General features: G+C 40.0%; 1 protein-coding gene across 4 annotated transcripts in view; it reads right to left on the reverse strand.

The window, feature by feature from the left end:
* The window catches only part of SSBP2 (single stranded DNA binding protein 2), a 191,853-nt gene that overhangs the window by 135,233 nt on the left and 29,578 nt on the right, over positions 1-27,042 (reverse strand). For all 4 annotated transcript variants that reach the window (XM_040580648.1, XM_040580645.1, XM_040580649.1 and 1 more), the window contains exons 2-4: positions 12,568-12,640; positions 8,225-8,286; positions 6,474-6,558 (exon numbers count right to left, since the gene is read on the reverse strand). In XM_040580648.1, coding sequence (XP_040436582.1) covers positions 6,474-6,558; positions 8,225-8,286; positions 12,568-12,640 — 220 coding nt within the window. The remainder of the gene's footprint in view (positions 1-6,473; positions 6,559-8,224; positions 8,287-12,567; positions 12,641-27,042) is intronic.

Below are 27,042 nucleotides of genomic sequence, written 5' to 3' on the forward strand. Positions count from 1 at the left end.
TTCCAACCTAAATGACTCTATGATTCCTTCATCTGCTTTTAGCTTTCCTATCTTAAGAATACATTTTACTATGCATATACCTGAACACCGGGAAGTGAGACATGACCTCTGCGGAATGAAAAAAGCAGTAAAGGCATTTCATTCATACTTTAAAATTAACACTATTTACACAGAAAGCAAAGGACATTGTTTTAACAATGGTGGGGTATGGAAGAAGATGCTTTTCACTTCCATGTTTCTTATGGAAAGAATGCTATGGCCACTTAAAAAAAGTTTTGCTAGTTTTAAGAAATAACCTATTCTCCATGTGGATACAGGCAGTATCTACTTAGTAGGAAGAATCCCATGTCTGAAGAACGTATTCTGGAGGCGAAATTGGAGACACAGCGATGACCAGTAAATACGTAAAGGGCCTTCCACAAGTCTGCAGAACTCATGTAAGGAATTAATAGGCGACTCAGACCAGAAGCTTTGTTTTAGGTACAACAGTCCTTGATCATTACTGAGCAAAGCAAGCCAAGCACAAACTATGCAAGGTACTGCATATGCTCCTCAGGCAAAGGAAATCACACCTACCCACAGAACTGTGCCTGGGAACCTCTGCCTTTAATGACAGCCCATGGGACCATGAAGACTCTCAAAAACAGAGAAGAAAGCAATAGAGAGGTTCTCCTGGGTTTGCAGGAAGGCTACCGATTGCTCAGAGATCTGTAATATGTTCATCTCATTCACAGACCCACACATCTCATGATCCCATCGCAATACAATTTGGCTTTTGTCCCAGGAGTGACAATGAATTCAGTATTTTGTAGATTATGTCTGATCCCTCCCCCCACACCACCCGCTGTACTTGTCATCTCCTGCTCTTCCACACCTGGGGATGACGGGGAGCTTTTGTTTCCATTTCTCTTTTCAGCAGAAGGAGTTAACATGTGTTCTCCACAGAAACAGACAGCTGGAAACCAGACCTAGAATTCAGTTTTCGGCAAGGAACCTGGCAGGCCCTAGAAGGCACAAGCTGCCCCAGAGCTAGGCTGCCTGCAGAAGATCACAGTAGCAAGAACTAGGGAAGGCAAGAAAATCAACAGCTAAAACAAGTTCTTCCATCCCTGATAACAAAAAAGGCAGAGAAGGAGGCCTGAAAAAGACGGTGACTGCTGTTAGGCATGAAACCAGACCACCTGAGAAATACAAGAAACTACATTTTCAAAAGTTACCCTGAAACAGAGTAAGTTTCCATGTGTTTTGATCAACAAAAATCTGCGCGTAAAACACTTCTGTGTGGGTTTTGCAAATAAAAAAAGGCAGTTTAATGAAACTGCTTTACTTAATGAATAAAGCAGTCCTAGTTGCAGAATACAGCTTCACTGTGCTATAGGAACATAAGGCTTGAGATTTATGACCACTTCCAACAAACATTTAACGACACCTTCAGAGAACATCTTCCTACGGGCCTTTCATGGTAATTTTCAGTCCAAAAAAGATGTAAAAATATTCATAACCCCTCAAATTCTGAGTACGGCTAACGCTAAATCGGGGGGGTGGGGCACTAAGAGCAGGCAAGTGCCTCCTAGTTCTGCTGAAGGAAGATGGGTCCAGAGAAGAAAGCAGTAATTTCTTTACCATTAAATATAGCGATAAATGCAGAGATCCAACTTTTCTAATGAAAGACTCACCAACAGATTGATCAGTCTTCTTTAATGTCCAAACATTATGCCAAATAACTTCTAGAAATACTTCATTTATATCACCGTGATCTTTGAAAGGAGTAATCTGGACAGAACTGATTTAACAACCTTCAACAGGTAAAGCTAAGCTCCCCATCATACAGCTCACTATTAAAACATGCTAACAAGCCAGGTGGAAACACGATGCTAGCTTATGAGACTGTACAGTCCCCAGGGCAATGAACGTGTCCCTTTTCTCACCCTGTAGATTACCTGGCATTCTTTTGGGAGCCATAAAAACCAACAAGAGACCCTTATGCATACCAAAAGCGTGGAGCTGTGGAGAAGACATTAATAAAACCTCACCTGGAAAATAATCAAGATTTTACTATAGCTGCTTGTGAAAATTAATGGACACCCTCTTTGTACCAACACCACCTGGAAGAACTTCCATTGTAAGGAGGATGAGAGAGGCACAGAAGTTCTAGACTGTAAAAAGATCTTTGCTGTTACGTACAAAAATCATCTTGTAAGAAAGGACTTTTCAGGTACCACCCCTCCAAGCCCAGGGTCGAGAGATGTTAATGAATGGTCAAGACTGAGGAAGAGGAGAACGGTCACTTGTGGCAATCAGAAGTTCACTGGCAGGGGTGCTGCTAAAAATCCATTCCTCTCTGAGGAATCACAAAGTTTACATTTTATTTTCCTTTTTGACCCAGTATGTTTTCAGCTTGTGAAGAAGTAGAAGGAAGACAGGAACAAGATGCACATTGGAACCCACTTCTCTCAACAGAGGACCTCAGTTCAAAACCCAGAGAAACAGGATCTTACCTAGCGAGATTAAGAGCTCTCCTTAAGACAATGTGAACAAAGAAAAACCCACTCTACAGTGAAGACTAAGCTACTACTACCAAAACACCTGCCATATTAATAGGCCAGGTAAGCGAGCACAAGTTTTCTTTCCTGAGTTACCCAAAATGTGAACAATTCCTAATTCTAAATCATTTATGTTAAAACTTCAAGGCCAGAAGCTATCTCCCTGATCCAGCACACAAACTTTCATGACATGCATCTGTCTTTTCAGGCCTGAAATATGTTATATATAAATGTACCCAATGAGTTCAAAACCTTGTTGACTCAGAAGAAAACATTCCAATTGTGAATCTCAATAGAAAATAAAAATAGAATCCCTTTTAGACAATACAGAGGCGCTGAAAATACCTAACCTCAGGATTAGCACAGGCAATCTTTTTAAAGACAGAATAGGCCTTTGGTCTTCTATTTGCTGGATGTTTAGCAAGATGAGCACTGTTAGTACTGCAACCAGTTACAGCCTCCACCTTGACAGTCACTTCATGTTCTTGCTGTCAGACATGAAAGATTCTTCTCCTCTCACTAGCTCGATAAAAATCAGAAGCTGTATGAGTACAGTCTGAACACAATGAAACAGTACCTTCAACCCCTTTCTCTGCAAGAACAGCGATGCTACTATATAAAGAAACCTGTAGACACACACACATATACATATGTATTAGAAAACTTAAATAACAGTTACCTAAAAGAATTTGGGTTTCCTGTTTTGCACAAGTAGTCACGAACAGACTCAGCAGCACAGACTGACAGGCACACACACAGGGTAAGACTCATAGGCAGAGTCAATATTAGAGGAAACTCCGCAGGCACTCTTTTTTGGGACAGTGCTACAGACGGAGTCCAAGAATGATACTGCTCACCTTCTCACCCAAGTATACTGCAGGTGTACAAAATCCAGCTACAGATATTAATTGTACTGAACAACCAGCAGAGCACATGTTGAAATATGATGGCAAACTAAATAATGAAATACACCTCATCTCTCAAAAAAAGCGTTGTCTGAGAAGGTTGGGGGAATCAAATGGTATTATTTTTGCAACTTTGCAGTTAAGATACTGTAAAACTTAAAAACCCAAATCTTTCTGTATCCATTTTATGAGTCAACCTGTGTGTGTTCCAGACCGACTCAAAACTATGTTGACTGAGGCAGCAATATTTCACAAATCATTAAATCATCTGCAAGTTCTTTCCTCCTCCATCAGACGTTCTTAAAACTTTCTTCACAAAAGCAGAGACAGACAAGGTACGGGTTCAGCTAATACAGCCTGCTTAGTGTTAAAGGTGACACATCTGGTGCAACCAGACCATGCGCACCTTCACTAAGAATGGTTTTTCTTAGTCAGGTAGAAAACAAACCTAATAAAAAATTCTGAATTGCTAACATGAATTAATAAACAAGCCTTGTGTGCTTTTTGTACTTACAATTACACTTTTCAGATATGACAGTACAGCTACAAATGCTCTATTACTTGACCCGAAATGTGACAGCTGGGTTTTGATTTACCAGACCCCTCCAGGCTGGTGGAGGAGCCAGAATCCAGCAACCAGCCTTCTGATGGGCTTCACTGACAATGGAATTCTGACCCCTCTGGAGTCAATGGCAAAGCACAACATGGGTCAGGATTTCACTTAATAAATATTCATCTTCCTCTGCTGTGAAATATGCTTGGCTGTATTTTATAATGATTTGTCATGTTCTTTAATATGACCATGCAATACACTCATGAAATAATCAAGTACATATAAAATTTAAAAATTATGCACTTACGACGTAGACTGTCTTACTACCCAAAAAGCACGATGCTAAGGAGCATCATGAGTTGCTAGATATTAGATGAGTTCAACTGTGACAAAAATGCAAAAGCTAGCTTTTCCTGTCATCTTAAAAGATTAAGAGAATGGGTTTTAGAAACACCTGGTGAATTAATTTCCGAAATAAACCAATTTATTTCTAAAATAAGCATTCATCCTGTCTTAACATAAGATTGATGTGCATATAGAAGCCTACCATGATTTTATTTTTCCTTCCTCAAACACAACTTTATCCAGTAACTTAAAAGGTTCAGACAATTAAAAAATTGCATCACACACAGAACTCATTTGAGTATTTTCTCAGGTTGTTTGAATTATGACAATACACATTACAAAGCAGACAGAGCGGAGCAATAAGGCCATGTAATATTCCAAGACTTGCAGAAGATGTGATGCTAAGGTGATGCTAAGACAACGATTTTTTTACTTGACATTATTTTGATTCATCTACTCAAATTCTTAGTATACCTCAAAATTTAGAATCAAGAGTGAACTTACTGATCAATGAAACTCATTCATGAGTTTGTAGAATTGTGGAACCCGCTTCTTTTTAGACTTCCAAGTACTTTTCCCCCGAAAATTTCCTCTTGCTGATCATTTTGTTTCAAAATTATTTCAGCACAACATTTTCAGGTTCCAAATTCTTGGGTTTTGCTATACACGTTATATTTTGAGAGCACAATGGCCCCACTGAAGTCAACTCTCATCCTGTGGATTCTGATGTCCACAATTTAATTCACCGATGTCATTCCTTACAGCCATAAACTATTCCTGTAAAACTGCTTCTCCTTCAGTGGGGAATTAAACCTTGTTCTAAAACCCAGGATTGAAAAGAACAGCTAAATATTTTATTTTTCAACAACTGTATATTTAAAACGGAACAGGTAAAAAATATTGCAGCAATTGTACTTGGAAGTTACATCACTTTTAATTTGAGGACTATGCTTTACCAAGTTGGTTGACCCTAACACCTCTGTGGGTGGAAAACTTCCTTATAACTTTGCTCCTCTCTCTGACACACTTTTGTTTTCATTAATTACGACTAGTGATCAATGTAGCTCAGACATGACTGTGCAAAATTGTCCAGGCTCCTTTACCAGTTAGCCTCCTAATCTAACCACTACGAACAGGGTATTAAAGTGACATTGGTCTCTTAAGTAAAATATGCTGAACAGTTCTAACTGTGTTGATGGTGCGTGTACAATGTAAATCACTAACTGGAAATAAGGCAAGATCACCATTAGCTCATATACTGCAGGACACTAAGCCATTATCAGATTATGACAACATAAAATGGAAAATGGACATTTAGCTAACTCATTTCTGTTTTTCCAAATTTGTGTTTGAAAAACATTGGGCTATGGCAGTCTAACTTTAATCTTATCTGTAAAAATATTTTTCTGTAGAACTAGAAAGTATTTCCAAGACAGATGTGCAAAACATTCAACAGTTTCAGAGTTGTATTGTGAGAGAGTTATACTCCCTCTTTAGAGTACATCAACATCCCAAAGGAACAAGAAACTCAGAGTGGTCAGCCTCCTAAGGATTTTGTCAGTAAAAATGAAACCACCAGATAGAGAGGAGCTGACATATTCTTGGACCAGGTGATTTTGCATTTAACTTATTCTATGATGCCTAATTGTTTATTATGCTGATGAAAAATACCTACTTCAGGATACAAAAACATCCGAAGAACAATCACACTTGAAGTCAGTATCATCCCGACAGAAGCCTGGGGATTAATTCCATCTACTGAACAGCCTTTTCTTTAGCACCTACAGAATACGGGTATTTGGACGGGACATATCTGTGCTTCCATCTGCCCTGCACCTTTGTGACCAGCCTGATGTGTTCATGGCAGGGGAGACAGAAGGACATTCTTCATTTTGCATTAACACAAGGGACAGCTCTTTGATCTTCACGGTGCCCTCCAGGAGCTATCCATATGGTGCTGGGTAATCAAAGAATCAGGAAGTCCTAATTCTAAGGGCATCCCCAGAAAACTGAGAGGTTACCTATATATGACTGACATCTGCATTTTTGAGCCACTGTAGTGCAGGAATGCTTCTCTGTCACATTTATACATACAACTAATGGAAGCGTGGTACATACAAAACTTACATAGTCATGAAAGGCTTTTGCTTCACTTGAATGTTCACATGTTTCTCGTCTTTCTGGAGCTGCACAGTAGAGATCCCAAAATACACTGCAAGTTAAGAAGTTACAGAGATGGTGAGAAAATCATTGTAATACCCATCCAGATTTTATGGTGCGTGCACACCACACACACTATGTTCATAGACAGAAACAGACATATCACTTCCTTGCCAAGGGATGAAAACACCTCTATGAAAGAATTAGAACATCTATGAGCAATCAAGTCCTACTATGTGACTCTCTGAGGCAAGCAGTGCTGTATTCCTTTAATACCACTGTAGCAGAGACCAAGAAAATAGTCTAGCATACAAGGTTTAAGGGTATAAAGCATGTAACTGAAGCTCTGGATTTAACCTCATCCCTCTGACAGCTGCTGCAATTAACTTCCACAAAGCACGGAAAGGGATGAATTCACAGTATCATGAAAAGACAAGAAACTGGAGAGAAAACTGGGAGTTCTTCCAAGGTCCAATACTGTGCTTTAAACAAAAGTTCCCAGAGAAACAGGTGTGTGGCCAAGAGTGGGATAGACGGGTACGTTCTTGGGTTATAAAGATGGAAAGGATATATTATGGTAGTCCCATCAGCCTTCCCCCCAGCCCATTTCAACTAGAGTTATAACACAAAGTTTCTGAAATGAAATTATGTGTATGCTAGAACAATCAAAAGAATAAAATGTGTTAGTTTCGTAGTGTTTCTTCATTGTTTTAGACTTAATCCTTTTGTAACTTAGTCCCACACCATGATCAGGAATTGTGGGCTATTTGAGCACTCTGCTGCAGACAATCAAAATTAAGGATAATGTAGACATCAAGAGATACAAGGGACATGTTCTTCTTGCCAGGCTTCCATCACATAGCTAAAAGCTATGTGAGAAGGGTCACTGAAGAATATGTCACCTTCCACGCAGCTGTACAAATCACCTGGGTTAGAATGGGACTTCAAAACCTGTGAATTCTTGTACTCCTCTCGTCCAGTCGGACATAACCACTGTGATTTTGTATTCTTTCAAAAACAGCCATATTGGATCTATTCAACTCACGTGACAACTAATAAATACCACGGTTAAACAGCAATGACTTCGAGCACTCCTTTCTCCTTGGGAATTCTACACACACAAATGTGTCTCTGCACAACAGTATATATAAGCAAATGGTATCATGCATAAAAAATTACAAGTCAAGCCCATGTTTACCATCTTCCGAGATGACAGAAACTGTGTAAATGTAGACACTGCAGCACCAAGCCCATACTAATGCATGCTGCCTCTCAAAAAGGCTGGTAGCCTGAGTTCAGCTAATTACTTTTACATGCCGTTCCTGTGACTAGAATGTCAACTGTAGACTGAGGATGCTCACATTCATAGTCTCTATACATACTGGTTTGTTTTTTTCCAAATGCAATTATTTAAGATATGTAGAACGTTCTCTTAAATGCAGAGTTTACTGGAAGATGGTGAAGAAAAAATGCGGGCCACCTTCACCCAGAGGGGTCTTCTTATCAATGCACTATGCAATATTTGTTTTCCTGTGTCTAATATCGGTATCTTTTTCTGTATCTAATTTTCCCTTTTTTTCATTCCTTAACACGAAAATGGTTCTTGATCCTCATTCTAACATCCCTTTACAATGTTCACCCGAATTTCTTGCTTCCAGCTGCTGGAACTAGCAATCAACGTGTCAAGAAAATAAGAGGAAAAGAAAATTGATACTTACCACCACCAGGAATGCAAAAATCCTGGGGGCTCCCCCAGTGTGATATTTTTTTCCCATCTTATCTAAAACGAAACAATAAAAACGAGGTGTGTATTTTTGTGATCATTGTGAGTAAAGAGTGTTACATAATTCATGCAGACAGTGAAAAGAGAAGAAAAGATTTTGTAGTTATGAATGGCTTTATCATCATCAATCTTGGGGGCCATATTACTTTATTAAACCTATTAATATAGCTGGTACTTAAAGTAAGCTTTTCTTATTCTAAAAACACACGTTTTTGAATATTAATTTTTTTAGATTATGAATACAATTTTATAAACGACATATTTTGTATCACTTCACCACTAAGGTATGCATTATTTTAAGGTCAAAAATGCATGATCAAAAAATCAAAGTGTTGAGAAGTACCCTTAAAATGATCTAAAAGAGTTTCCAATTTGCACTGAAGGGAACAGAGGAGACACAGAACTAATTTTACTGATTCAGCAGGTGGCAGTCTTCCTTCCCAACCAAAGCCAGCCCGTGTTTTATAATCCTCAAGGAGCGCTTTGCTGTTAGAGGTGATGTGGCAACTACAAACAGCATCAGTTATAACCCAGTCTCCCACCACGCAGTGAAACCGTAACGCTGGTTTGGCTCGGTTTGTCTGTGATGGCAGCCTCTCCTGAACAGCCACACTGGCTGTGGCTTCTTTCCCACCTAGGAAGCCTGGTTTGTTTAACACTCTTTTCAAAGGAAATGCAGTTTAAGAACTCCTGCCCTCGACTTCACACCTTCCTTGTTGATCACGGGTTAGACAACATAACGCACAGTGACGGCGTTCTGTCTCACTGCAGTACTTCCCAAATATTGTATCTTCACTACAATCACACAACTGTTTTATTAATGCTACAGTAATTAGTTTGTCCTTAACTACAAAATTAAACAGTTTGGACTAGAATAAAGCCCGTGTAACTGCTTAAGAAGCTCTGTTGCAAGTAACTGGAGGTACTGCAGAAATCCACATAACACTGTACAGAAGAATGTCTCATGTTAAAACTGGGTGGAAACTAGGGCGTTGCATGCACTCCAAATTCCTCCAGTTACAACTACACACAGCACTATTTCCTGTCCAATTTTGTTTTTTAAAAAAAAAATTGTTTAAACACAAACCATATTCTGCTCTTAAGACAGAAGCAATGGCTGACAAAAATAGGATTATTTCAGAGAAATGCTTAAACAGCCTTAATATAAAAGGCATTTAAAGATAGATATATATATAAAAGTACATAAAAGCTTACTATAAAAGTTAGATACAGTGTTCATACTGCCAGAGGCATTAGTAAAGCTGGCATTTTCCAAAAGAGACTAAAACGTTGATTCTTGAATCCAACTTGATTTCCACATCCAATTCTTAAAAAATTTAAGCAGGTACAAGTTCTGTCAATAGCCTGCAGGAGAAGACTATGTAGTTCATACACCTAAAAATGTTCTTCGCACTCCATACAAAGTAACCTAGCATAATTTTGATGTATTATACAAATACAACTACTCAAAAATAGTTTTGCTATTTAAAAATTATTTTTAAAAGGTAACCTCGAGGCATTATCACTTCTGGTCAAGCTGGCAGAATGAACCAACTGCACGACGCTTAACCACGCCATCACGATGTAACAGTAGTTAAGATACAAAAAGCATCTTTTAAAAAGCTTCTGCTTAACTGCTAGCAGGTAAAAATATTAATAAAAATTAAAAAACATAAATAAAAGCCAAAGCTACTACAAAGTTATTACAGACTCTTCAAATAGACTCCTCTGAGGCATGACTGCTCCTCATATGCACTGGGAATGGCCTGGAAGGACTCGTGTTATCACCAAGAATACACAGCACCTCTGAAAAGTTTCAAAAGCCTTTTTTCCCTTACAAAGGGGCAAGCTCTGCCTTCTTTATAGCCACCCTTTAAGTACTGGAATACTGTGATGAGTACCCCCAGCCTTCTCTTCCCCAGGGAGAAAGGACCTGAACTCCTTCAGTCTTTCCTCACAGCACAGGTTCTCCAGCTCTTTGCCTGGTGCATCAGTTCTATGAAATTCGAACTAGACGCAAAGAATTACAAAAATATAGCAATACTTGGGACAGCCACCTCTAAGTTATTTAGTAGCAGAGTGGATTCCATGATATCCAAACCTTACATTTTCCTTTTCTTAGTTTTGTCCCACTACTCTTAGCCACGTTCCCTGGCAAATCTTTAAGGAAGGACTCCCAACCTTTGTCATTTATACATATATAGATACCACTAACTGCTATATAGCTCAGGCTACATATGCTTACTACTTTTACACCCCAGCATGCAGTTTTAGAGCTACACTCCCAGCTACTTCATCTTTAACAAAATCCACCCAAACTGTAGAGAGGGGACTGAACCCAAACAGCCATGCTTCTTAAGGAGCGACCACACCAACACAAATTTCCTCCTGTGTAACCTGGGTGTTTCCTCCACCTTAAGTACTCTCACAACAAGCTCACTGTGACAGGGCAGTTGTTTCTTAACAGAGGCTGTTGTAACTTTCATTAGATCAGAAATTTGCCAGAAGACATTTTTAGCACTTCTCTCAACTGCTGTTCTCTTGTTTTCATCCCACAACCCAATTCGCAGTCTCTAACAAAAGCAGCTGATTCACGTTGGGTACAGAGTCAGGGTACAGCTGTTTGGGGTTTACCATTGTAAAGAGCTGTTTGTGCTTTTATCCTTGCCATTTAACTTGTGTATCTTAGTTTATTTCCTCCAAGCCATATTATTGTACCATTTTCTCAAGCTGAACCTGTCTGCCCACATACAATTTTTTTCAGGGTTCTCCATATCAGTGATAACGCCTCTGGTGTCAGATAGAACCATTCACAAGTACTGTCAGCACAGTATTTACCCTTCTGCACTGCTAATGAATGAGGTAAATAAATTCACAGCTTTGTGTGAAATGTAACAGACACTTTGTAACAATCATTATTTTGTCCTTGGTCTGAGTTTACCAACTTTTGGCTAGTATGAGTCTCAATTTGAAAGATTTTATGTATTCTCATATTACATTCATTCAGACCGGAGAGTTTCTCTGTAACCCAAGACTGAATTAGTTTTAAAAGCTAAGCTTCAAGACCCTATATCGAATGTTTTCTAGAAACCCAAATGTCATACTAGTTATACTGCTGCCAACTCCTCATTTTACAAATTTATCATAAAAACAAAATAAGCAAAATGAATCTTGTGCAGTGTATTACTTAAAATGACAGCTGTTTTGGGAAAGCCGAAATGATACTCTCCATTATTTTCTCTTATTTTTCCATTGCTTTACCAAAGAGAAAAAACAATTGTCAAAAACATACTTTAGTATAAACATAAACTGATACCATGGCAATTCTACCCCTTTTCTGTATCTCCGCTATGTGAATTTTCTAAAGCACCACAAACAATGCTCCGGGTTCCCATACCCTGCTCTCTCACCTCCAAAATGTCATCACCAGCATAGTAACATTATTAGGTTTTGGAGGGAGTATCAACTGAAGCAGTAAATTTACCTAGTACAAATCTTGCCTATTTTTTTCCTCACTTTTGCTCACTATTCAACTGTTATTATTATCTTAAATGTTCTCATCAAAGAAAGACTAAAGACAATAATAAATCCAGAAGACTTCAATATGTTTGGCATGCAGGTATTTTTGTATCCCAGAGTAATGTAAAATGGTGGAGGAGACATAATTTACCTCAATCTGCAAAAGAGGTATACAAAGTCTTTCAAAGACTATGAAAAACAGTAACTATTTTGTATAGGGAAGAATTCCACTAGCAGTTGAAAGCATTTAAGAAACAGGACCTAAATGGTTGTAGTCATAATGGATTAGCCAGATGAAAAGAAGTGGTTAGAAGCATAATGAGAATACAAAGGGAGATCAGCAGTACTTAAGAAAACAAGAACTGCAAGCATATGACAGTAGGATGTAAAATACATGATCACTGTGTATTTTGGAAAAGTATATAATTCACAATTGGAGTTATCAACAATAAGTTAGACGGTCATCAAAAAAGAGTACCGTTGATGCATTCTCTAACATGCACATTTATTACAGAAAACAGATTAATCTTTCCCCGGTGTGGCAGTAAATCACAGCAGAGGAATAACAAACCACAGCAAAAATAGTTACGCAAAGGCATGTTAAATAACATGGCAAACTGGCTTCCGCAGAATCAGAAATATATGCTGATCAACAGATCGTCACAGTTGTCACTGCTGTTTACTCTAGACCAATGTATATTTATTTCACTTGCACACACTGGAGAGTTGTGTAAGGAAAAAAAGGATGGGGAAACATACCTCTGATAAAAATGTCTGGGCTGATTTCTGTGCTCCTACATGGAGCAGATATTCATATACGTACAGTGCTAATCTGAAAAATAAACAGAAATGACAATATTTAGTATTGTGCATTTGTTTGGTCCTCTTCTTCAGAAACAAAGGATTATCAGAAATTTGAGGTGCACTCTATCGCCCTTCACAAACCACTATACACTGAACATGTCAAATCTATTACCTATACCAGAATTTTTAAACTAGACATGTAGGTCAATCTGAGCAGATGTGTTTAAATAGTAATTAACTGAGTATTATTAAAGCCCAAAATTACTTAATGTCAATATTTTAAATATCTGGACAAGTGCCCAGTGAGGTAACAACCGACCTACTGCTGCTCTGTATTTGCCCACTCTATACTGTGCTTACTGTACATACAACATATTTGTAAAGCAACACTGATTATTTTTCCAGATGGTATTTTTTACACGTGGAATGTGTCAAGCTGTTAGCACACTTGAACAATAGCCTGTGTTTATTCAAAGAACATGCAGACTCTGGGCTGCATCTGGAAAATCCCAGCATCCATCCATGGCATGCAGTCCAACCGCATCTCTCAAGCAGAGTGCAAACAGATTTTCAGATTCATTCAGACTTGCGCATCTAGGAGCTCCGATGACAACAGAGCTACAAACAACTGTCACAGCTCCCGAAGGAGCTTCCCAAAACCCGATCTTCAGCACCCAGGCACATCTCCAACCAAGTCCAAAGAGCTGGAATAAGGATCTCACTGCAGAAAGAGGACTCATTCCCCAAATGACTACCCACCACAACTTGGGCTAGGAAGGCCTGTTCCACCTCCCAAAACAGGGGAGCAGCAACAACAACCAATTCCTATTGATACAGGCTACCTAGGCGAGATGTGAATTAGAAAAACAAAGAAGGAACACTTCCTATTGCTCAGCTGACTCTCCAGAGAGGCTCCCGCCTGTCTGCGTGTTTCAAGTCTTTCAAAATGAAAGCTCATTTAAAAGGACGATTTAATAATAATGCCTGGAAATTGTCTATAAAACATTTCAGTTCAAGAAGAGAAAAGAAAGTCAGGCTGTGCCTCTTTTAAATTTGCTAGCTGAACTGTTTTTAAGAAGTAAAATGTATTTGCATGCATTTAGCAATACACCACTATTTTTACCTGAAACATTTTACTATTCATATTCAAAAAAATGTAGAAGCAAAGAATATCTATTTTCCTGTTACTGTTCAAAATGTTATGTGATATTAGACATGATAACTGTCATCATGGCACTGACAGAGTAGTAATTATTACAATAACCTATTAAGTGTGAGATTTTAAAATCTAGGACTGGCATTCCATAAAAATTGTTTGCACCAGATGTTTGTAGATGCAATACACACTACTTGACTGTCTCTCCAACTTCAAAAGCAAAAATGTACTTTTTTTCCTTAAATTAAAAAAAATATATTTATATTCAAGCATCATTCAAGTGACTAGTTTTAGTTTGAAACTTGAGAAGGGCTGTATGCACTTTTTAATTCCAGTATTTTCCAAAAGTTAGTTACTAGTTTGTAATGTGCCATATCAACAAACGAAGAGCTCAGTGTGCTAAGCAGAAAGCACTTGTTTCTTCTAATGGAGCATAGTATGATCCAGCGCGTAATAGAAAGCAGCTCAGAGAGGACACAGGGATATGTGCCTTTCTAAGTACTGTGGAGAAAGAGAGGACCACATACTCTCTAGCCTCTCATCATCTCATCAGTTGTGCTTTTGCACAATTGCACACGTAAAAAAAAAAAAAAGTCACATCTTGTTGACTTAATTCTTCCCAGTTCAACTATCATTGATTTTTAAGCAATAAATGGTTTTAGACAAAATCTAAGACACAGAAGACGGAGAGGAAGGACTTTTTTACAGCAGCCTAGATGACTCGAATACCCAGTAACACTCTGAAGTATCTCATCTGTCTTCCAAGATTCCCATTTTTGTTCTTATCAAAACATGAAGCCTGCCGTCCAGATAAAGGGATTTGTGTGATCATATCCTTTCCGCCCCACAAAGGAAAGTGAAACAGCACAAAACCCAGGATTTTACTGCAGGCTCACAACCTCCATAGGTCTGCCATCTGTTGAAAGCTTTAGCAAATACTGTACCATGATACTCAAACTGACAGCGCAATACTTTAATATTGAGACAGATTTGTAAGTCTCTTCCCAGGACTCGTGGAGTCTACCTGCAAAACACGGCACACACAGCCATGCTCCAGCACAAGTCACCATTGCTACCCTGTGCCTGTCTTTGCTGGTCCCAGAAAACAAAGATATTTCAACGCTGTGAAAAAGATAACCCTCAGATTTTGACTTAAATGCACGGGATGTGTTAATCGAGTGTAATTAAAACTGTAACAAGATCTCCAAATCTTTGACATGCGTTATTACATCTTGGTCTAAACATACTAGCAGTGAAAAGAAATGGTGCAACAACTGTGTTTATTAAGTGGAGGAGGTAAACATGGCAGATTTCAGAAAAAGAATTTAAAAATCCCTGGTTTAGGATTCCAAGTTGATCCAGCTGTGATAAATGAAGAGCGGGACCATGCTGGCAGGGGGACTGCCTGGCTTCTGTGACAGGAAAGCTGGGACCACCTTCCACAAACACATGTGAAACAGAAGGCACAACACAAAATAACCTGATTGGGTCTTATTAGATCTAAATCACTAGTCCATCCCTAGTTATTACACTGTCAAGAAGTCTTCACAGAAGTTAACAACATTATAGCTTCATTCAGAAATAAATGCGTTTACCACAGAGATCAAAAGGAAGATACTAATGTTTTACTGTGTTAATTGCAGCAAAAGTGGAAACTGATGCTCTGAGGAAAGACAGCAAAGAAACCCAAAAAAGAAGCGACACTGTATAACAAGGAGTATTAATAGATAACACAAACTTTAACTACAGCCTAGGACTAGAATAAGATAAAAATTAGGCTACAGTACAAGTACGTAAAATCAACAAATTAATAAACTATGTAACATCTCAGCGGAAGATTAAGCAGATAATACTGAGATGGTCTTCAACACCAAAGGACTTGGATCTGAAGTGGCATTTTAAGCAACAGTTTTTACTCATTAAACTGGTGTGAGAAACCATGTAAAAGCAGCAAGGAGACATATGTCAAATTTTCACATTTGCATACTTGTTGACATCCCATCAGTAATGTGAGGAAGAAATATTTCAAATCAATTTGTGACAGCGCTGAAGTGATTTTTGTTAAGATGTGCCACAGGCCGGAGTTCCCCCCTCCCCACCAAGATGATTACAACACACATTCACCTATGGCCTCGTGATATATTAACTCTATCTGGGGAAAAAAAAAAAAAAAAAGTTACTGTCTAGCTCTTACTGCTACAGTGCTCATTTTGCCAACCTGGTGCATTTTGCCAGAAGTTTCTGCTGTAATTGGACAATGCATTCATATATCCTGCAAGTATCTACTGAACTCCAAAGGAAGAACCATTTAAGTGGTTCTAGTCAACCAGTTATCAGAATATTAACAGGTAATAAACAGTAATCACTCTAACTGTGCTGTAGAAACAAACTACTTACAGGTTAAGGTGGGAAGACGCAATTAGCTTAATCAGAAATTGCAACCAAAGCTTTGCAGCAGTATGTCCACTGATGAAAACGAGGTGGTAAACTTCCCCAGTTCCAAGTCAAAAGATTAATCTTAACCCAACTTCCCATTCAAGGCAGTGAAAATGCGAGAGCACCATGTGCACAGCAGCTTGGGTACTGAGTCATGCTCCCTGCTGAACCCCAGCAAGCTTCACTGACTCTATGCAGGGTACTCAGTCTCTGCTCAGATGAACATAGGCCTGTATTTATACAGATATTTATTTATACAGATATTTCTAAAGGTAAGTTATTATCAAAAAGTCTTTCAGAAGACAACTTGTCTATACAGGGTAAAAGAGGAGTATCTTTGTTCCATTACATAAGACAACATGTACTGAGAAAGTTTCTGTCTCTTCATCTAAGTCTGAACTTCAAGTACCAAGTTTGGTTTATTGTTATTTCTAAGGAGACAAAGAGCAAAAGGAGAATGGTTACATTTTTCCATGAACTTCAAAAGCTGGTCTTAGAACAGTATGGAATTGCAATAAATTAGCTTCTGCTTTCTCTTGAAAGCTGCCCAGTAAACCTGCCAGAAGCAGGCAAGGATTGCACACAGCTTCATGCAGTTGAGAAGACGGGCAGTTGCTCTCATTGTTTTGTTAGCCACATGTCATAACTAAAAATGTATGTAATTTCACTGTGGGTACAGTGGCGTATAACCATTATCCAGAAAGCTGTAAAATCAATGTGATGGAGCAAGAGCCTGCAGCTCCCCAGCTCTGGCAGCGTGTCAAGGCACAGTCTGGGTGCCGTACCTGCCTTCTGCAGCACTGACAGTCAGCCTGCCGCTATGATAAGCAATTGCTGCCTCATCGCCACAAAATCTACAATGGTGAACGACTGCACATCACAGAAATGCCCCTAGATGCTACCACCTCCTCTGCCTGCAACAGATATTATGCTGTTAACATCTGATGCTAGATGCTATAAAAAAAATTTAAATAATTACCTATAACAGGAATGTTCCAGACCTAAGCATCACCAATATAGATCTAGCATTTTTGGATTGTTAAGACTCAATTTTTTAAAACTATTAATGTATGGAAAATTCTGCATATGACACACCATCCAGTTAACTTTTGTTTTTTTAAATAATAACTAAAAAACACAATGAAACCCAGTAAATCAATATCCATACATAATTTTTACTTTGTGCGAAAAAGAGCAAAACAGCTGAGCAACACGTAAAAGTAGCTCCATAGAAAAGATCCTAAATGTTCCTCTGTTTCAGGAGACTTGTAGTATTCTAGAATCACTTCCTAGACCTATACAGAGAAGCGGCGGGTTTTTTGTTTGTTTCGAAAAGGTATATAGACTTCACTTCAAATCCAGAGACTCCTAGGACTCTCACAAATTTAATATCCAAAATATAAACCTCATTCTCTGGAACAGGAGAAAGTAGTGCTGGATCCATATTTTAAATATAATACAACAGCTAAAAGCGTCTCAAATTTGATGTTTCTTGAACAAATTTTCTTGAATCCATCGATCAAATCAGTATTTTAAAAACTGCTCTGTATCTCTTGATGGCGAGCTAGTTTTTCTAAGTTTCAACTAAGGACAGCTAACTATTTTTTTAGAAAGTTTCATATTTTTAAAAGACATGTATGCCCAACTACCCTTTGAGTGCTATCTGATCATACTGACAGTCATGTTCCTCCCTCCGTCCCTCTCTCCCTCCCTTATATGTTTATATGCTAATATAATTTTCCCCTGTAAATTTTAATACATTTTTTCATATATACATATGTACATACATATAATCGTTTCCTATACATCTCATCTGAGATTTAGGTAATTCCATCTGCCGTCAGTTATTCATGGTAAGAGAGGACTGGGACAAGAGACCACAGGGGCCATGCTAGGTGCAGAAGTGCTTTGGTGCGCAAAGCCAAACTCGGCCGAGTCAACTGGTGCGTACCTCCGCCCAGCTTCCCGGAATGCTGGGAAGATCAATCCGGCTGCAGCATCAAACCTGAGCTATACTCAAGAATTTAGCTATGCTTTTTCCATCTGCTTAGGCAGGTACATTTAACAAGGGCCTCGACATTACATTTATCTGCATATACACCCACAGCACATCAGCTCTCCCGAGCATGCTGCTTCACCTACATATAATTTACATGTTGGTTTGTTTAGCTTGAGGCCAGCAGACTGCTCTTTTTATGCCAGCCTACTGGGTTTTTTCCAGCTCAAAACATAATCTTTGTTAATGTTTGTGCTCTGTATTCTATCAACAATGTGATCAGTTTTCTTAGAAATACCTGGGTATTAAATGAAACCCAAACATGGTCTGCGGAAACTGTATGTCCCAAAGGAGATAACTCTATGTTTGTTCAGCTATGTGCACTGCCTTTTCTGAGAGCTCCCATCACAGCCCTGCAAACACAGGCAACATAAAGGGTATGTATTCAATATGATTCATGTCCATTTATTTCTTCCTCTCGCTGTAGACAGCAGAAAACATTCTTCTTGTATGCACCTAAATATCTGCACCTTATACATGGTGCTATAATGAACAGTGGCCTCAGTGCCTTCTTTTAGGCTAATGGTACTTTCTGAATACACCGATCCTTCCCCTTGTTTATTCCAGTTTTACAGATAGCAGAAGCCTTCTCCTACCGTGATTCTGGGCAGGTAGACCCACCTCTGGTCTCTCTTCCACTTGATTGCCTGGCTGCAAGTATGCCTTGTTAAGTCTGGTCACCATCCTCTTGATTATATATACTGCTTCAAGTGTTAAAAACAGTGGTAACCTAGTTAAGTGCCCTTTGCCTCTTTTAGAAATTATGGCAGGGCTTTTTTTTCAGTTTATCTGTACACTTGCAACTCACAAATTCTTTGTGTTCTAATTTCACATGCTCTTACTTCCAAACCTCCTGAAGAGTTCAAGCACCAGCATAACTACTTCCAACAACACGTTAACTTGTGCACCAGTATATAACCAAACATTAGGAGTTATCCAGTACCCACTGAGCTTTTTCAAAAGATCACAGATAGGTGCTGTGGTGGTGTGCACCACCATACTTAACGGTATGATTTTACATATTTTCATCTGCTAAGGATGTCTTGGTTTGTGCTAACACATCACACTGCAGAGCGTTCCCCACTTTACTTTCATTTGACTCTGGTTGAATTTCATACTAATTTTTGTCTTGGGTCTCAGCTCGTAGAAATTACTACTGATTCAAAGTACTGCAAAATTACAACACTCTTCAGTAGATTCCATCTTGAATGGGATAATTTCCACTGATTTCCAAATACTTCATCAAAAGGCAGATTTTCTTGATGACCTCTAGGTTTTAAAACAAACACACAAACAAACCCGCCTACAAAAAAAACCCACTTTTGTCCTTCTTGCACCTGTGTTCTGCACATACATTCCTTCACAAGATTTTCAGTAGAATTTCACAGCCTTCCTAGGCCATGGTTAAGGAAGAAGTAAGGCTTATGCACCTGAAAGTTTGTCTGTATTTTTGCAGCCATATTTGCTTGTGTAACAAAATAATATACCCTCCTGCAAACCTTAGCTCTCTTGGGCCACTAGAGCTACAGCATTATTCCCACAATATTCCTATGTGAAAGTTGATGAACATCACAAATGTATCAGCAGCTGCAATCTTCATTGCCTTACTTTCATTTGAAAATGACAAATACAAATGAAGACTGAAACATCCTGAAATTAATTCACTTTGTATTTTCAGTGTTTATGGAGCTTCCCTGTGCTCTATGCCTCCAGCCTGCCCAGGTGCCATTTACCTCTGCTTAACAGATCCTGTTCCTGTAGCCGCCCCTCCCCCTTCCTGCCTCCCCCAGCCTGATGCCACCAGCCTAGAAAGCTGAACCATTTGGATATATCATTCCTTGAAGTCACATTACAGACAGTTCTTTGCTATCTATGCGGGCTGAAAGACCGTCTCCCCTCCTTTATCCCCTGCACCTGGTGACAGAGGAAGCAAGACAAGCTCTTTTCGTGCTCTGGCGACCTGCAGAGACAGAGGCAGTAAAACGCCTTTATCATGTAATTCTCAGGGTTGTCCAATGCAAAGCCAATCTGCTGCTCATGCGGCCTTTGTCCTTTTTGCTCCTCATTGAGGGCAAGCTATTTACACTGAAATACGCCAATTCCCTCCCAAACAAAACAGAAAAAGAAGGCTGAATTCACCCAACACCCCACTGACACCGGGGACCAAACCCATCCTCTTCTAAGTACTCTCTCATTTCTTCTCCCCTTCCCAGCTAAGGGATTAGAAAATTAACCCAACCAAAAAAAGTGAACAGTTTTCTGCTCGATGAGTGAGCTGAAGCAGCCTACCAAGGGCAACAGCAGCCACACAGGAGCGGCAAGAAGCTGGAATGCTTATTTTGGCACTCCTGGTCTTGCTAACACAGCGCTGCCTGCACTGTCAATTCCTTCTGCCAGCTGGAATCTTAAATTTCGTATTTTATGAAAATGTATGTATTTTTAAGGTAACCTCTAAGTAGTTTCTTGGGCTTAAACCATGTAAACTATCCAACTTACCATAACTATAAAACATACTAAACGGCAGCTAAAAAAATAGTTTCATGACAAAACACACTTTAAAGTGTAAGATAGAGACTTTCATAAAAATGCATGAGATTCCACCTCTTCCTGATAATAGAGGTGCTAACCGTGGTCTTCCCTGCTGCTTCCAATGGGATATTAACAGGTTTTTACCTATTTTTTCCCCCGGGTTTATAATTTGCTATAGTTAATGAGTTTAATGCAATGCATCCTGCCCTGACAGTAAGCAGAGCTAGCAGCACAGAGCTATTACTGTACGGAGAGGCACTGGTAGAGCGAAGCACAGACATGGTCCTTAGCAAAATGCAAACTTTAAAGCATTTTTATATATAAAGTTATACCACAGCATGAGCAGGTAGTATACGACATTTCCTTGTAGACTTCAAACTCTTTTTACATATGACAAAAGGTTGCTTTAAAACCCTGTATCAGCAGAAACCAGGCTGACACCGACCCAGGGCACTGCAAACACCAGGTTCCACTGCTCACCATTTGCCACTTGTCACCCACTGTACTCGAAAGATAACTTAATTTACAAAATCCGCCACTGACTGAAATGTTTTAAAATCATGTATGAAGAAAAAAATACATTTGTATTTTATACACCAACAGAAAAACAGTGACTGGCTCCTATCCAGCGCCTTGGTAGCACGCGCAGGCTGCTGACAATATTGCTGCTGTACAACTGGTGCTTCAGCACTGCTCACCTACAGCACAGGCAGATGATACCTTTTCAAGCTACAAGAGTTAGAGGTGCTACCGGCTTCAGCAGTTTGTAGTGGTCTTTCAGGTGTCAAAGTGCCTCCACCCCACAGTGAGATGCAGTACAGAGTACTGGAGGTGCTGGCAGCCTGCTTCCGTGCAGGGCCAGCCAGCCCACCTCTGATCAGCTCCAGCAGCAACTGCAGCCACATCTTACCTTGCACAGATGCCAGCGAGGGGTTACCGTGGCGCTGTTGTAGTAATAGCTCCATGCAGTGGAGTAATAGTATCTTAAAATATTACAGCTGTTCCTAAAGCAGCTGCCTACCTTGAGGCAGGAAGACGTCCCCTGTTCACGGCAGCACCAGGACAAGGCTGAGAAGGAAGAGGAAGCACGACTGTAGCTCCCCAAGGATGAGTTAGACTTGTCTCAGATCCGCACTGACTGGACATGCAATGCCCAGCTGCCCCACAAATCAAACATCATGTAATTTGATTTTCATTCATATGAAGAAAACAGTATTTCTGAGTATTTGGCTCCCAGACGAACCCACATTTTCAATAGTAGCTTTCCCAGCTCTTCCCACAAAGTATAGATTTAATGTCTTATTAAATACAGTGGGTGGGCCAGGAACATTGAAGATTACCAGGAATCACTGCTACTGAAACCTAAAGTCCTCTCTGCAAGGCTGCAGGGTGAGACGCTAGATTAGAATCTCACTTGTGGAAATACGAAGTGCACAAGTGGAAGAGGAGGACCCCGGTGAGTACCACTGACAGGCTGGAGGTCTCACACTGCTGGTTTCCTTTGTGAGAGCCCTGATTAATGTCAGCCGGATTCCCACCCGCCCCCACCTCCCCTTCTTTTACAGCACATCACAGTTAAACCCAGTTGCAGATAATTAGTCAAATAAAGATTGTATCGCTCCTTCCCACTCACTGCCTCCTCCTGTTAGGTTTTTAAACTCTGTTAAGAACAAACTCTGTACTTGGAGGTTGGCAGGACGCTCCAAGAGCTCCCTTCCAGGTTTCACAAACTGGCATGTTACTGAATGAATACAGCAGCATGAGTATCAATGTCCCTACAAGCTGATGGGGCTGACAACTGGTAACAGACATGAATCCAGTCATCTCCCTGGGAGGTCATCGAGCTGATCCTGCCCAGACTTTTGGCACAGCCATATGGCAACCCACAAAGAACAAAGAGCTGAAGGATGTGGCTTCAGTGAGCAGCATACAGCTGTGGCGCTTTCCACTGCCCACAGATCTCCTGTAAAAGGCTCAAGGTTTTGGAGAGAAGACATGTGAGTTTAGTGGCCGGATTAGATGAAATCCATGTCAGACTTAACTCACAGAATCTTTCCTGAACTTCATCACAAGTTTCCTGTTGGAACCAAACAGTCAAAGACTAAGTATAACTAACACTCCGGGGATGGCAGGTTATCTCAGTGGCAAGCTGAAATAATGAACATTAGCACAAAAGAATAAAACAGTAGACTTGCAGGAACCACAACCAATCATGAAGCAGAGAACTGGTCTCATGCAGGAAGGGGAGAAAGCAAGGATGAAGAGACAAGCAATAACAAGTCACCTCATGAATCTTACGGGAATCATATGTGATGAGAAAACTGAGGATGAATTTCCCAGAGTATCTATCTAAAAAGTAATGGTGGAAAGTAATGAATATGACTGACTATGAAATGGTAACATTTCCTTCTGGAGAGATGTAGTTCTGAAAGCATCAGGGTAAAGCTAACACACCTCAAAAGTCAAAAATTCTGGGAACTGGTAGAGTTTCTTCAAAAAAAGATAACCTGAAGGAAAAAAGTGCAAGACAAACATCAGGTAATTCAGACTATATTAAAAAACTCAATGGCAAATATCAATGGAAGACAGACAGGAAATTTTAAGAGGTTACTCCAGCTGCATCAAAAAAACCTCACTGGTCCAAGAAAAAGGTGCAACAACAATGAAGAAAGTAAAGGCACACAACAGTATTAAGGAACAAGACAACCACGCAAGTGGCAAATGCAGAAAGGCAAAGTGCCAAATGAGTTTCAGTGAGCAAGAACATTAATAAGGCAGCAAGAATGAAGCCTATACCGCCAAGGAACGGGAATTCCACTATTCAATGCAAGAAGTGTGTAAAGCACTGAGAAGGTAGAGAACTCTGAAGTCCTGGTGCATGCTTTGTTTCTACCTCCACAAAACAGCAGAAGCAATCATTACTACTTAAGTACAACAGGAATACACACAGCAGGAGAAAACAAAAGGTTAAAGATCAGCTTAGCCAGACAGCTGTGCTACAGGGAGAGGGCTGGAGCAGGTGGCCTCAAGAGTGCTAAGAAATGAGCCAAAATGTTTTCTGAACTTGGAAGAACTTAAGAGTCAAATGTCTTTTGAAAAGAAAAAAAGAAAGGGCCCAGGGATTTACACCCCACTCAGAAGTAATCCTTATCACCAATAAATTTCAATTCTTTGGCCCAGATGAGCCACGAACATGACATTGGCTCTGTTTCTCAAGAACAGATCCCATGAATTCTACTTCAGTAAAATCCCAATCCCTTCTCTGCTATTAGATTCAGCACTGCGAGACATGGGGAACGCAGAGCGCTACCTCGGGGTAAATCGCGCTGCCCTCTGCCCAGAGAGGCATCCAGTGCCTGCACCTCGCGGTGCCCCACGCACGCACGGCAGCTTTTGGTGCAGCACTGAGAGGCCGCGACCAGCCTGCTGGTACCAGGCAGTGTTCGTTGGGTTGCCAGCACGGGATCACCAGTGTGTATTACTTTTCCAACGCCACTGCTCTGCAAAAGCTGAAGCGTGTACTCCCGTACCCCTGAACACCTTGACAATGCAGGTATGAAGGGGGGGAAAAAGTAAGCTTTTTCTAAAGCCCATCCCCCTCCTCGCCCAGTTCAGAATGGCTTCCTGTATTTGTTTGGGGGGATGGGTCATTGCCTTTGGATGCTTTGTGATTCCAGAGCTGCAGAAGACGGGATGACATGAACTTTTATGCAGTTCCTTCATTCCTTCTGAGCCAGTTTCTTTGCAGAGGTCATGAAGGCTGCCTGCCTGCGTAACAGTGCACTGAATGGTACAGGCTCAAGCAACATCGAACAGCTGAGGCCGCCAGGAAAAGCAGCTTTCAAGGGTATACTATTAGTTTCCCCCTTCCGAACTTCGGGGTCCAGCAGATGGCAACTAAACATCCGCCTGAACCATAAAGTTTCCCTTCCAAAATGGCAGCTATGATGCTAGTCCCTGGTAATAATCACAGCAGGCTTTAAGGCTGACAGTAACGCTGGGTGAGAAGTTCTGCACAGGGGACTGGGGTGGAAGAACTCAAGGCATTTCTCTAATAAGAAAAACAAAACAACAGCAACCACCCCAGCCAAAAGACAGTCTTTGTACGTACAGGTGTAAGTGTACGTACAGAAATTTGCAGTACACATAAACCAGTCCTGCAAAACTTCATGTACAGTACTCCTTCTCAAACCACTGCCATGTTCACCCACAGGACGACTGCACACAATTTGATATATCAAACCTACCAACTGCCATATGGCTGCCAGCCCTGCAACACCTGTCCGCTAAATTCTCACACATCTGGCTAACCTGCTAGAAGGGTTTAAGCATGTGCCTGCTACTCCTCCCCTTGGCCGACAGACATGCTGAGCAGACAGCTGGAGGTAGTCTCTTGCTGCTCCCCAAACTGGATCGTGGCCAAGAAGGATTAGCCAAGACCCTCCGCTTACTCAACATTTCCACTCAGCTACAACTCCAGATAAGCTCAAGCACCCACCCGCAAGCTACAGTTCATGCATGACAAGTTTGCTGAGCTTCAAGTCCTCTCTCAAACTGCCCAGAGGATAGCCTACTACCCAAATACATGTATTTTACAACTTTACAGATAATTTGCTTAGACTCCAAACTGAAAGTTACCAAAATATTTTCTTTTGAAATGCAGCTCATAAAAAACCCCATAGTTTCAACATCCTCCCTCATTTTTTTATAGTGAAAATACTTTCCAAACAGATAGAATTTCATCAACAGAAGGGAGAGATTTGAAAATTTGGCTAACAAAGAGTTGCTCCACCAAAAAAAACCCCCAACCAATCAACAAAAAACAGCAACAAAAAAATACCCAGCAACAGTAAAATCCTGCAGCTGTGAAGCTATACAACCAAATGTTTGACCAGCAGTCTAAATAAACTTCAGTAGCAAATCTCAAAATTGCTTCTACTTGCTGGTCTTTGGAAGGAAGAAACCAGATACCGGACAAAAGGGATTCAAAGTATTTGATTCCATACTGACTGCTCACGTCTAGTGGAAAAATTTATACAGTATTGTCTTTCCTCTTAATCAAAACAGGGGGGAAAAGCAAACAACTTCTCATACAATCTCTAGCTAAGCACTTCTTATTTCTAAATTAAAATACAAAGGACATAAGCATAAAATAAGACTGCAGTTCTACCATGTGCAATTCTACACAGTGGCTGCAATGCTTTTACCAATTACAAATGCATTTCTGTACAGTACATATTCAATTCAGAAAAGGTTATCTCACATTTGGCTCACACTGGAAAATAGAAAATTCCATTTTCTCAGTTTTTTAAGTAGGTATTACTAGAATAGGATAACCCATACTGGATTCAGTTTTTAAGTTAACTTCATTGATACCTCATAGGCAGGCAAGTCAGTAAATACAGAATGTAAGTCAATGTCATACGACCAAGATGCAATTGCTGCGGTAGAACAGTAAACAGTCAAACAGGGGGGCTTCAACACGCCATCGACAAGGTTTCAAGATGCCAGGAGCTGGCACTGGAAGGAAAACAAAGATGAGGAGGAAAGAAAAACAAAAAAGGGGGGGGCTGTGGTCAGGACACGGGGTGAGGGACACTACCAAATCCAGATGGGTTCTTTGCAGCCGAACAATTTAAGCTTCCAGAAATGAGTATCAAAGCTTATGCTTCAATAAACTGATGGATCCCAACACTGCACACCTATTAACATAGCTGAATGAGTCCACACCTGACCCCAGCTACGGACGGGAGTTATGGGAACACCATTCAAATCACTAAGATCCTTGGGGACTACCATCAGTGGCATACCAAGCGTAGCAAAGGAGTATGTAGAACTGTCAGTTTGTGACCAAAAGGAAAAAGATAGTGAAGATGTCTTAATGGACTCAAAGCTTTACAATTTAAAAATACTCGTGAACTCATGAGCTCTACACAAGAACTTTAGGTATGGTAGTTTGTTAAAGACAGTTTCAGAAGACATTTTCCAAAATATGGTCAGTGATAAAGCATTTTACCTACCACATTCTCTGTAGTAATAGTGCAAAAAAAGATTAGCCTTTAAAAGGTACTCAAAAATGCTTTATTTAATGTAAACACGACTTTGCCTATTGCTGAGTTCCTGAGCAGCATTTTTAATTTCTTCAGTGACATTTTAAAGATTTCTGATCAAACTGCTTGAGAACACAGAAAAGTTGATTAAAAACTTGCACAGCTTTCACGTGTTTTTTATTTCTCACTTGAATATCAATATT

The sequence above is a fragment of the Falco naumanni genome, chromosome Z (genome assembly GCF_017639655.2).
Source record: "Falco naumanni isolate bFalNau1 chromosome Z, bFalNau1.pat, whole genome shotgun sequence".
NCBI classification, from domain to species: Eukaryota; Metazoa; Chordata; class Aves; order Falconiformes; family Falconidae; genus Falco; species Falco naumanni.